This window comes from Anguilla rostrata, chromosome 9, assembly GCF_018555375.3.
Source record: "Anguilla rostrata isolate EN2019 chromosome 9, ASM1855537v3, whole genome shotgun sequence".
Taxonomy (NCBI): domain Eukaryota; kingdom Metazoa; phylum Chordata; class Actinopteri; order Anguilliformes; family Anguillidae; genus Anguilla; species Anguilla rostrata.
Window position 1 is genome coordinate 18,334,842 of NC_057941.1, and position 13,045 is coordinate 18,347,886.

General features: G+C 41.6%; 1 protein-coding gene across 3 annotated transcripts in view; it reads left to right on the forward strand.

The window, feature by feature from the left end:
• The window catches only part of LOC135263152 (transmembrane protein 135-like), a 15,730-nt gene extending 6,805 nt beyond the window's left edge, over positions 1 to 8,925 (forward strand). For all 3 annotated transcript variants that reach the window (XM_064350820.1, XM_064350819.1, XM_064350822.1), the window contains 8 exons: positions 127 to 306; positions 588 to 657; positions 941 to 1,108; positions 2,257 to 2,320; positions 2,420 to 2,496; positions 2,957 to 3,055; positions 6,569 to 6,636; positions 7,147 to 8,925. In XM_064350820.1, coding sequence (XP_064206890.1) covers positions 127 to 306; positions 588 to 657; positions 941 to 1,108; positions 2,257 to 2,320; positions 2,420 to 2,496; positions 2,957 to 3,055; positions 6,569 to 6,636; positions 7,147 to 7,279 — 859 coding nt within the window. In that variant the 3' untranslated portion in view covers positions 7,280 to 8,925. The remainder of the gene's footprint in view (positions 1 to 126; positions 307 to 587; positions 658 to 940; positions 1,109 to 2,256; positions 2,321 to 2,419; positions 2,497 to 2,956; positions 3,056 to 6,568; positions 6,637 to 7,146) is intronic.
• The last annotated feature ends 4,120 nt before the right edge of the window (positions 8,926 to 13,045 follow it).

A 13,045-nucleotide genomic window follows, 5' to 3' on the forward strand; every position in this document is an offset into this window, starting at 1 on the left:
CTTTTCCCTATCTGTGGCAGTCTGTTGTAGTTTACAGTGCCTGCTCTTGAGTAGGCTTGTGGCAAGGTACCATCACGTGTTGTTCCTCAATCCAAAGATGAAGGCGATTTTGTTCTTCCCCGTCAGGTTCATTGTGGGAAAAGAGGAGCTCCCCACACATTCGCTACAGGCAGAAAACGCATACAAGGGGGCACCAGAGAGGGGCGCCATCGAGTCAGAGAGCGAGAGGAGAGAGAGACCACAGTCCCAGCCTGCCTCCTGCAGAACGTCCATCGCTGCCCTGACCCGGAGACTGCTGGAGTCTGTGTGAGAAGTGCTTTTGGATATACGCCCACACACCCACGCATGAAAACCAACACATGCACATATATAAATGTAATATCCTTATCAGATGTAAGCCTTGCATTGCAGTGTAGAATGGATTTTCCCATTTTGGTATAGGGGCCACTTATCATTGTTATATTATCGACTATATTATCGGTTACTTTACTGCATGAAAGGTGCTGTATAAATAAAGTTCATTATTAGTATTGTGTGAAGTGGTTGACTTAGTGCAATTCGTAATTTGTTTTCTTTATTGGTTCCAGGTGCAAGCGTGGGCCCAGACACAGATGTTGTAAACATTACCATGACAACTGCATCTCATATTGTGTCAAAGTAAGACTTCTGTCCACGCTCTGATACATATGAGATGCTCGTTTGGCTAAACCTGCTCATTGTGCATTTACAGTGGCACTTACTTATGAATAGTCTATAAGCCATTGGTATTGTTGACTTTCAGCTGTGCACAGTTCTCCAGTTAATATTCACCATTCTGCCATAAGAAATCTCACTGCATAAAGGTCAATATTAATTTGAGAACTGTGAATATTCACCTTGGTTCTGGGTACCGTGTGGACATTGCTGGGTGCTAGATCTGTCGTTTTGCTTTCTGTTGCAGGGGTTTATTCGGATGTTCAGTGTGGGTTACCTGATCCAGTGCTGTCTGAAGGTTCCCTCAACGTTTCGGCAGGCCTTTACCAAACCCTCCCGTCTGCTCTCTCTGCTCTACCACAAGGAGAACTTCCAGCTGGGGGCGTTCCTGGGCTCCTTTGTTAGCATATACAAGGTAACCTTCCACCCCGATCGAAACCTAGACAATGACCTCTTTACCCTGATGTTTTCTGCCCTGTATATATAAGGGGGTAACTGAGTCCAAATATGTTTCTTTGTGTGTGGACAGTCACTAGCCCTTCTGCTGTGTCAGGTCTGGGTTCCATTGGCCCGCAGTATGTGGGGTGTTTTGTGACCCAATATGGCTGTTTCCTTTCCCCTGCCAAAGCTCTGATGTCCCCAGAACATCTTTAGAGTTGGTCCTCCCTCGCCCAGCCCATGTCTGCCTTTTGTATTGCTGTATTGGATAGAAAATGGCTTGTCAGTGTGCTCGCTTTATTTGGATAATTACATTAGATTATTATTCTAGCTTCATAAAGGATCCAACGGAAGTGAACATTTTCCGAGAATGCTACCGATTGGGTACATATTAGGAATTTTCAGGTCTATCTTGGATTATTGATATTGAAAACATTTTGTGCTCTTTCTCCACTTGACATATGTCCACTTGATGTAACTTGACCCTGGGATAATCTACTGTCATAGACAGGGTTGGCCAATATACTGTTGTCCAGAATCATATTTCTGTTGAAAGACCTGACTTGCCTCAGTTATAGCTATCAAGGCAGGGCATAAGACATGTAGTTCTGTCCTCTTGATACTATGGGTTCGTTCCAATCACTTTTTTTTTCTGTGCTTGTTTCCTTGGCCCTTGCGTGACCTGGAAATTGATTGAGGTCCACCCTCTTTAAGGGCATTCCAGTATCTTAAATGCTCCTTGGTGTAGCGAGGAGGCTTCCAGAGGATACTTCAGTGAGGTGCACAAGTGGCGCCTATGCAGAAGCTCTCCGCATCTACCATGTCTGTAATTTACGTTGCTTAAAACTGACGCTTGACTCAGCTAGGATGTTCCAGTTGCCTAATGCATGTTGTCTTGATTCCCCCTTCCTCGTATCTCATCCCTGCATCGCTTCCTCTCCTCCTCCGTTGGGTGGAGCTAAGGAGCAAGGAAAGGACATGAGGAAGAGATATAATAAGTGATTGGAATGAACCATATGTCATCATTGTCAGTGGATCCTGGTGCCCAGTCCCAGTGGTGTGTTGATCTGTGCCAGCCTGTGCTAAAAATGCATGATATACCATGTCATATGATCTCTCTCTCAGGGGACGAGCTGTTTCCTGCGGTGGGTACGTAACCTAGACGATGAGCTCCACGCCCTTGTCGCTGGTAAGGTACACTTCTCGCCCACCACCATTCTTCAGTCTGGTAAATCTTCCTGTTTCCAACCCCCTCTAACAGAGACTCTCCCAACCCCTTTCCTCCTAGGTTTCCTGGCAGGCATCTCCATGTTCTTTTACAAGAGCACCTCCATCTCCATGTACCTGTTTTCCAAATTGGTGGAGGTAATTCTGTTCACAACTGCTGATCGCCTGCAATAAAAAAAAAACGATAGGCTAGCTCATTGGCTTCTTGGACTTATGAGAGCACTGGCAGTTACTGTAGTGCTCCTGTTAAACACTGTTCATGGTTTGCTGCTTGTCATCATTTCCCCAATAACGTGGCTGTTGGATTTCCTTTTGTCTTTTTCAGCAGCTTGGTAAATGGTTTAGTAATTAAATTTTTATACTTAAGATAAAAGTGTTGACTTTAAAGTGAGGTCCTGGAGTGCTGCTGTGTCTACTGGTTTCCTTTCAGTCAGTCAGTCAGTGTGGACTCTCTAACCTTTCAGTGACAGAGAAGAATCACTGGCGCTGAAATACCAAAAACCCAGTCGACACTAATGGCCTCCAGGACTGAAGTTTGACCTCCTCTCAGAAGTTACTGAGTCTCAGAAGTGACAGCCAGTGTTTGTGTATTCCTCAGACCATGTACTTCAAAGGCATTGAGGCCGGGAGATTACCCTATTTTCCTTACGCGGACACCCTGATCTATGCTGTTTCTACAGCCATCTGCTTCCAGGCGGTAAGTTGACCAACGTTGTCTTTGCTGACAGATCACTGTATGCAGTGACTGTAACACGCACACGACCACTCGCCCAATGCAGGTAGATTATGTCAGTGTCAGGTGAACCGGACAAATTTACCAGACATGTTGTTGTGTAGAAATAAAGCTGTCGAAAAAATCCTCAAAACATACATGGAAGTTCACAGTTACAGTATTCACTAGTATAGCTTCAGAATATGAGACTTCAACTCCCATGAATCCGTGTGTTCTTTTGGCTACTCTGATTGGATGTGTCTACGGTTTGAGTACGTCACCAGTCCTAACACCTGCCGGAGGGGTATCGAGTGGTAACCTAATGTTAGTCAACTCTTTTCTGTGAAAATCAGCCAGAATCATCTTAACGTTAATCAGTTAGCAGAATTTTTTCAAAGTGAAATGAAGGAAAGACAGAGATTCTACTTGGAGGATTAAAAGTGAAATGAGACCAACTGCTCTCAAAGCTCTGCTGTCTGGCCATTCAGTCTATATCAGAAGTAAGGGACCTGGGTGTGATTTTAAATAAATGTGGATAGATAAACCATTGATTACTGCTTTAATGTTTAAGCTGGTTAAATCGGGTTCCCTATTTTCCTCCAAAACGTGGGTGTTCCTCACCCCAAGCTGATGCCTAATTGATCAAGCAGAGAGTTTATTGCAGGGTCACTAGATGAAGGGGACAGGCACTTAATTATGCCTTGGTTGGCCAGGAAGTCCCGTGGTCAGGAGGCCACAAACATTCTTGTGTACAGTTATACATCCTTACACCTGTATCTTTTAGAATTGATTTTAAACTCCTTTTACTTTTTAAAGCACTTAACTGCCTCACACCTTCATATATCTCAGATTGCTTATCGGTTTATGTCCCTGGCAGAGCTCTTAGCTCCTCCAGTACTTTTTTTATTGAATGTACCAATAAAAATGCAAGAGAAAGCTGGTGAAGCCACCATCTGTTTTTACGCCCTTAAATTGTGGAACACCCTCCCACAAGACCTCAGAATGGCAAGCTTAGCTGGTATTTAATAAGAAAAAAAGACTAAAGCCGCGTTTCCACCGCAGGAACTATACCCCGGAACTAGGAACCTTTTGAGGAACTCAGTGCGTTTCCACCGCAGGAACTAGGGTCTAAATTTAGTTCTGGGGGCTGTGTTTTACCCCACAAAACGTTCCTGCTCGGGGGGTAGTACTTTCCGAAAGTACAGGAACCTTTTGGGTGGAGCTTGCAGCGCTGACCATTTCTGATTGGTCGAGTACTCGTAGCATTTGTGTTGAATTTATTTTCCGCCATTACCCGCCATGTTTGAAAATATGCAGCGGCAAACCAATTTATTTTCATAATAACAAATCAAACTTGTATGTTATGCGGCGCAGTAGCCTACTTTTGGTTATAGCCTGTCAACGTCTTGGAATTATAACGTGTGCTCTTCTGTTCTTTTCTTGCTTTAGTATTCGTTTTATAAAATGCTAAGCATTCGTGCTGGGACAGCATATTACGTAGGCTACCAAAACATTCAAACGGATTAATTCGGTTGCTGAATATTTTCTTCCGGATTTTCTTTGTTAGCCCGTTGTAATTGACTCAAAACGTTTGATACAGTTATGTGAGGTATGCGGTAGTTCTGCATAATTAACATTGGTGATACAGTACAAGCAAACTGGAAATCACCTTCCGCACTTTTTATCCGGGTAAAATAACAGGTTAATTCTAGTAATCTTCCCTTTAGCTTTTTCAGACTGCCGTAATTTTACTCAATTTTACTGCCATTTTTCAATTCCACGAAAAGACCAGGAAGACTATGGACTCATTTATGGTGCATGGTTCGCATCTGGAGGGCACACTTCGCTGCTCGGCTAGCAGTAACTTCGAAGGAAAGCAAACGGTGGCTGTACCACTAATTTACATTTTCACGCAAGTCCGAGTTTTCGTTCTGTTCTTGTCATTTTGCGATTAGCCTATATGGAATTGACGACGAGAAAGTAATAAAACAGCAAATTGTTTACAACGTGTGCATGTTTTCTGCTGTTAATGAATGTGTTTGAGAGGATATATGAAAATCAATAAATACAAAAGTAACCATATATAGTCATTGTTCGTAACCCGTTGTATATAAGTGGAATAAACCCCTCCGGGCTGTCCCGGTTATTAGAAAATAATGTAGGCTACTTCGGTGGTATTATGGGGTTACAGAAGAAATCATATGACAGATGGACCGACGACAACGTCAGTGGGCTAATTTGCCTAATCTTCGCGGTACTTTAGACCCCGGTGGAAACGCAGACAACCATTGGCTGAAGGAACCTTTTAGTTCCTGGTAAAGTAGTTCCTGGGACTGAAAGTTCCGGGTAATTTTGGTGGAAACGCGGCTTAAAAGTCTGTCTGTTTAAGCTGGGTTTTAATGAACCCATTCAAAGTTTTACTTTATTTATTATTATTTAAAAATTTGTTTTAATTTCTCTTCCGATCATTCCTGATCCTGAACCTAACTGCTTTTATTTGTATTGACTGTATCTTGAAATGTTTTATCACCTTACACACCTTTTATTTATGCTTGATTTCTTAAGCCCTGTCATTTTTTCTGTTGTGAAGCAACAGAAAGGTGTGATATAAATAAAAAATTTTGTTATTAGCTGTCGAAAAAGATGTGGCAACACATTACTGGGGTAAAAAAGCCTGTCAAAGAGTAGAAGAAAACATGACAATGTTGAAGAACAAAGTGATGTTATAAAAAGAAACACTGGTTTGATGAGAAGTGGAAGCTTGTTAGTAACGGGAAAGGGTCATGAATGGCTGGTTTTCTGTGCTGAAGAGCAAGTCACGTTCGGTGCTGACTGCCATCTATATGCCCCCGAAAAGTCAAAACAACCCTCCTGAGTGACACGTCTTCTAAGTTTTCTTAGATATGTAACTGTAATAAAAAAGGTAGCATTGCCTTTAAGCAAAGACAAAATATTGTATTTACTGTTGTTTGTTCATTTAATTTCATGCTGAAATCGATTTGTCTTAAATATTTTTTAAATGTTTTATACGTCATATAAACTCGTGTGATTTTGCGGTTTTCATTTTTCATTTGTGAGGGGTGGGGGGGGGGGGGTGGTGGTTGGGTGGGTCGGTGGTGGTGGTGGTGGTGGTGTCTGGTTTAATGCACCAGATACAGTGGGTGGATCAACAACACGTTAGTTTCAGAGTCTGTGTATGGGTTCCTACTGCAGCCAGGTGAACAGTTTTCACAGTTCTGTAGATTGAATCAGACTGCACACAGTGAATCACAGGATTCTGAAGGCTGAGTTCATAGTGGAAGCCCTTGCCTGACTGACTGACTTCATAGCATGATGCGTTTGTCTCCAGCTGCACAAGATCACGGCTCCGACATGCTGCGTGTATGTGTGTGCGCGCGCGTTTGTGTGTGCATGTGTGCACTCATTTTATATCTGTGTGTGTGTGTGTGTGTGTGTGTATTGAATGCTTAGTGACTCCATGCTCCTCCTGTTCTCCAGGCAGTGATGGAGGTGCAGAATCTGCGGCCCTCATACTGGAAGTTCCTGCTTCGGCTCACCAAGGGCAGGTAATTGAAATGAACGCACAATTCCATTCTGCAGGGGCACATGATTGTGTGCTGTGTTCGCAGCGTTAAGGAATGTCATGTGACCTTTGGTGTTTAATGCGTGATTCCCATGAGCTAAGCAAGACTAACCTGTGCTTTTGATTTATCGGGAGAAATCAGCTGACTTTTCTTGATGAATTGTCAGGCTGTCCTGTCTCACTGACGAGGCTGTTCCTTAATGTACATTACTGTCTGACAGGAATTAAAAAGACGTTTTGTGTCGTGGTGAATCGACACTGTAGTCACAAAGGTAGCCGACTTCAACTCTTTTTAATCATACAATTGTGCCTTTTTCCTAGGGTCTATATCTGGACAATCACACTGAGTGTACATTATAAGAACTTTTCCAAGCATCTTCAGTGCTTTTCATTTAAAAGAATGTTCTGAGAACTTGAAACTTGTACTTGCATTTAGAAAAAATCAAGAATATCCTCACATGTACATATGTATGTTTCTCCTCTGTGTGCCCAGATTTTTATTGATGAACCGGGAAGTTCTAGACATTTTTGAAACTGGCGCATCGCAGGAATTCCAAGGCTTCCGCCCCAAACTGGACCCTAAGTACACGCTGTTCCCACCTGCTGTGGATGTCCAGCTGGACTGAGGAGTGCGAGGGGCATGGGGTGTCTGGCTAGGGTCACCATTCGACCCGGTCCAAATCGAGTGCGGGACCCTCACACAAATCAGTGTCACTTCCACGTGAAGCAAATTGCAGCGCTGATCTAAAAGTGCCTATGATGAAATGGACGTAATTCTGCATAATGTCTTCGTAAACATTTACAACAATTTATGATATCAGCCTAAGGTCCAGTAGTGATGATAATATTTTAACGGTTGTCCAGTGTTATTGCAGGTTTTACGTGGGATGCCTTGTAGATGCTCCAAGAAAAGAGGCACCATAATGGTACATGTGAGCGTTCAGGGATGTGAGAGAGTAGGTGGTGATGGAGGCTAAAGTTGGGGTTCTACCAAAATATTTAATTTCATTTATTTCTCACAGTTGAGTGGTTCAGCATTAAGAAATGGCCTGAACATGTGTTCAATGATTAACGTAAATAACCTTGAATTTACAGAAAATATACTGATGAAACCTATTATTGTTTGTGGAGTCTGTAGTTGCAGAGCACCCCTCCTATTTTTGTAGCAGATTAAACACGGAAGACACATGAAGACCAACCTTGAATTTGTTTTTGGAAAGGCTGCAGATGATGTTATATATACTGTGATTTTCTTTTGGCCATGTTGTTGTTCAGCAGGCTTTCTTTAAAATGTCGTTAATGAACAGCTTATTTTGGATCCTAAAAATGGTACTTGGGTACTTGGCAATTCATTGAATTATTTTTCAAACTTGCTGTCTATCTTTAGTAATCAGTATCTTCCCATAGTGAAAGCGGTTTGGGGAGAACAAACCAAGGATATGGCAGAACTTGGTTCCAAGTGTGTATGTATGGGTGAGTTCACAAGTTATTCTTAGCTGCACTTTTTGGATTAGCATGAATACATTGAGGGCAACACTGCTGTCTGTTTACGGAAGGGGGAGGGAGGGGGCGGGTGGGGTCTTGTTTTATTTCAAATGCAGAATCGTCAAAAGGGAAAAAAATGCTGACAGTTCACGGTATTAGGCCTGTCTGGTTCTGACTTCTTGTACTGATGGCAGGCAAGATGTCTTAAGTTACAAGACTTATGCAGAAATTACCTGAATAAATGGCTTTCAGTAATATTTAGCTCGACTCACGACTGGTACTCATGAAACTGTATTCAGAAACCCTTAAAGTTTTTTTTTAAAGAACTTTAATTTTAATTTGTAGGAAGTTTACATCACTGGTGCCTTTTAAGGTGCAATGACTTTTACACTGAAAGGTTTGCCTCCAGCTTCAATGTGATTGTACAAAGCTGATGATAAGTGAAATGATTTAATTCAGTCTACTCAGCAGAGATTTAATATGTAACAATAAATATGATAATGCTGTGTATGCCCTGCGATGGACTGGCGACCTGTTGTATTCCTGCCTTTTGCCCAAAGCATGCTGGGATAAGGCTCCAGCCTGTGACCCTGACCAGGAATAAGCAGGTTAGATGATGTAAGGATGGATAGGTGGATGGATATACAATGAATATGAAGTTTAGTAATACAGGACAGTGTAATTGACCATAAATGAAACTGTAATTTATGTAAAAATGAAGCTATATGTTTGTTTTTTGGGAAGGTGCAAGAGCTTTCTTATAAAATTTGCTGAATTTAGCCATGAACTGTGTTTCTGTTATGGTTATTTTAAGATATTAAAATAATTCAGACTAACTTGGAAGAGACCAAATGTGATTAATAGGTACACTTTTTACATCTATGCCAGACTGTATGTATTTGTTGATAAGAAGTAGTACCTTCTCCATATACACTTCTCTTGTTCTGAGTGCTTGTGATTTATTGCCTTGCACCTGTAAACTTATTTGAAGTGGAAACACCTTGCCTTGCTCTGTTGTATTACAGATATTAATTGTCTCTGAATTTTCCACACACAACTTTTTATATCAGCATTTTTATCAGAGCCCAGTGGCTGCTATATGTTACCTGTGAAGGTATTGAATCATATTTTTACTTGCATGTCAAAAATTGTGTGTGTATTTAATACAGTGTTTTCAAAACCAAGTGGATGTATTTGACCTCTTGTTTTCACTAAATACTTTAAAGACCCTGTGCAATCAAAATCGTCATTTTTAAAATAGTTATATTGTAGGTAAAGAACTAAAGAAATAAAAACTATGGTATTAAGCACTTGTCATTCTGTTGCAATTTTGAATTTTTTAAATAGTTTTTTATTCTGAATGCAAATGCAAGAAAAGTTATTCTCCTGCCCACTGTTGGAGGACTTCTGCAATGGTTTACTAACCAAGATGGCTAGCTACCCAGACAGCTGAATGTTGGATGCTATTTTGAGTAACGTTTTACAGCTTTAGATCCCTCTATGGAGCTGGTACTGCAATATGCCCATCATAGAAATTGAGGCTGAGTTGCTTTGATCCAATTGCTGATTTGGATTTTGATGGCCTCTGTCACTTATTGGTGTCATTTTCCACGTAGTTCTGTGTTCTGTAAGTTAGCTAACTACATGCTAGTGTGAGTCAGTTTAGTGGGCTGTCTATCAAAAAGGAACTTTTGAATGGCATTGCAGAAGAAACACCCTCTTAGTCCTCCTGCTGTCCTGTTTAGAAAAAAGTATATTTCATGTCAAAAGAAAATTTACACTTGGAAAAGGTAAGTATGTATTTACTTACATTATGATGTAATGAACACCAAGTGATTGCACAGGGTCTTTAATGTGTAACACTTTTCATGAGACAAATCCCTTGGTTAAGAGAAATTATAATATAACTCAACTTTCATTTTATTTTGGGAGAATTTTGGGTGAACAAAATGTTCAACATAACGGGTATTTTGATTTCAGAAAGGCACTGGCCTGCTATAAGCTTATGGCTTGTTTGCCAGCTGTGTCACAGTAATACTAGGTATTTCTCTTTTGCACCGTGCTATAGTTGGAGATTAAGTGACAGAATGGAAATCTAAGCTGTTCTTCTCTGCCAGGCTGAAATCCAGTGCCTTATACTGGTGGATGCAGGATGGGAGTGCTGTTCCTCCTGGTGCTTGTACAATGGATGTGATATTCTATTAGCAGAGACAGAAGGGGAGTGCTGTTCTACTGGTGCAAACAATGTATGTGCAAGTCAGTGGGTTGGAGTTAATAGTCAGTATTTAGCCATAAGCAGGATTTCCTGTGTTGAATGGCCAATTTAAAATGTTTCATTATGTCAAAGGTGCTACTCTTTCTTTAAATTAACATTTGTTACAGGGTGCTGCAGAAAGCATACTTCAAAAGAGTATTTCCTCAGGAACTCTGGTAATTTGAAGAAGTTCAATTGGAAAAAGCACAATTAGTAATTGGTACAATTTGAGTAATTCTAGTTTCTGTAGACCTGTAGGTCTATACCTGAGGCAAATACTTCAGTCTTTAATGAAAGTCATTTGAGGTGCAGGGGAGTGTGTGACTGTCAATCTTTTCTGGTTCATACTGTGTCTCTATTTTATAAAATACTTAATCTGTGTCAATCATATTGAGCACTGCAGAAAATTTGGTGGTATACAGTCCTGCACAAAAGGAATGGAATGAGTCATTTTATTCATCTGCATATTTATTTGTAGAAGTAAGAGAACGTGTTACTGACGTCATGGATAAGGTCATATTTGTAATTTGGCTGCAAATTGATTTGTGGTTTTCTCCACTAGGGGCTGCTCTTTCCTTGGGGTTTTGTACATTTACTGAACTAAACCTTGTGGATTTGGGCATGCAAGAAGAAAATATTTATCCATGATGTCGGTGCTGAACTAAACAGAAATGTACAATTAATATATATGCTATCATCATTCTGTGGTGTGTTGAAAGCTATAGTGCTGTGGCCTGTTAAACCAATAACATTGGACCTGGACATAAATTTTCACGATTACATTGAAAATATTGAATGTCAGATTAAGGTAAGGACTATCTTTAGACGGCAGCTGCATTCTCTGTGGTCTTTGGCTGGTAACAACCTATCATCTGATCATGTGACAACTCTTTGTCAGAAACCTACCTGCCCACTGACCCTGCAGTTACCTCCAGGGGAACTGGCTGCTCAGGTTGCTGGGGAGAGTTGCAGAGAAGGCAGTGACCTTCCCAAATCTGAACTGTAAGGAAAACTGGAGATGGTAGTTCCAGCATGGAGAAGAGAGACGGGTCGGGTTTTGGGGCACAGCATTTAATTCAGATTTAATTGCGCACAAACCAGATATGATAATTACTTGATTTAGAATTTCTTTTTAAAAATGTTTTTACTGATGTCAGTGATTTCCTCTCGGTTTGCAGTGGAGGAGATGGGTATGGACCATTGGGAGTTTGCAGGAGATGTTAAAGATACCTGTAACCTGTGTTGGAATGGGAAGGCATGATGTGATTGCTATAATTCTGTACAGCAGGTGCTGGAATCCAAGTGAAAGACTAAAAAACTGTCCTCTACAATCAAATGAATCCAAAGCCGGTGGAACTTTCCAGAATTAAGCATCTACGTAACTTTTGAAGCTGATACTTATGTCCTGATGTGACTAATGCGATGCCTGGCGAGACACATTATTAATGTTCTTGGTCTCCTTACAGACCTGAGAAAGTCAATCGATCAGAGTGGTCTGAGAAATGCTTTTGTGTTCCTCATTACAATAAATCCTCATTTTCTATTAATAAATAATGAAGTGTGGTGATTAAGGGTTGTTCAGGACATGAATATGAGCTTCACTTTATCACTGTCCACTTTACTGTGTATGAGAGAGGCTGCAAGTCTCAGAATTTGGAGCACATTTTGAGCACTCCCCAAAAGGTACGCAAAAAACTTGAACCGTTCTGCAATAGCTGCTAAATGATTTTCCCCTTTGTTTTCCTGTGAGAACTGCTGCCATTCCAAATGGCTGACGTTCTGATTGCACTGTAACAGGCTGAATTTAGAACGCACACATTTGCTCCTGGCACATGCTGACTTTCAGCTACAGGCAGATGGGGGAGGGGGTGGTGGCAGAGGACGGTTTGTTCTGAAAATGGGCTGCTTTTATTCTGCTCTCGAGAGGAAAAAGCTTGGAAGCTCTGTGCGTGCGTGCGTGTATATGTTTGTCTGTCTGTCTGCGTGTGCACGTTTGTTTTTGTGCATTCTGGATGTTTTCAGATGAGGCGCAGTGGAAGGTCGCGGCATCTTCATCTCATCCTCCCACCACCCGCAGCATTGAGTATGAAAAGAGCCCCCACCCTTCGTCTCCCCCGCCCCCCACATATCTACACCCACGCCTTTGACCCCTGACCTGTATCTCTCTCCACCCCACACATCAGGGCTGTGTTAGCACAGCACAGAGAGGATGGGAGGAGGTTGAGAGGAAGGGAGCGAAAGGTACGGTTCTCATTCCGTAGCTTGTTCGGCTTGGTTGAGCTGCCGCTCTCCTCAGGTATTGAATACTCCTACATGTCTGCTGTCAAACCCTACAAAACTGAGTGTTGCTTTTCCTGCTCCCTTTGCTTAAAAAGCGAACAGCTTCTATGCAGGAGAAGCTACTGACGTCAATCATTCGCAGGCTCCATCTTTCAGCCTTTCATCTTTCCATCCATTAATTCAAGAGGAACAATACCTTCAGCACGATTGCCTTTCACATGAAGGTCAGGCTTCTAATAAGCAAATATTTTAAGACTATTGTGTTGAATATGGTATACGTGGTTCAACAGGACTGCTTTCATATTCCTGGCTTGGAAACAGGAGTGTGTTGCTGTGTTCCAGTACTGTACCCTGATTAATCAAACTGAACATA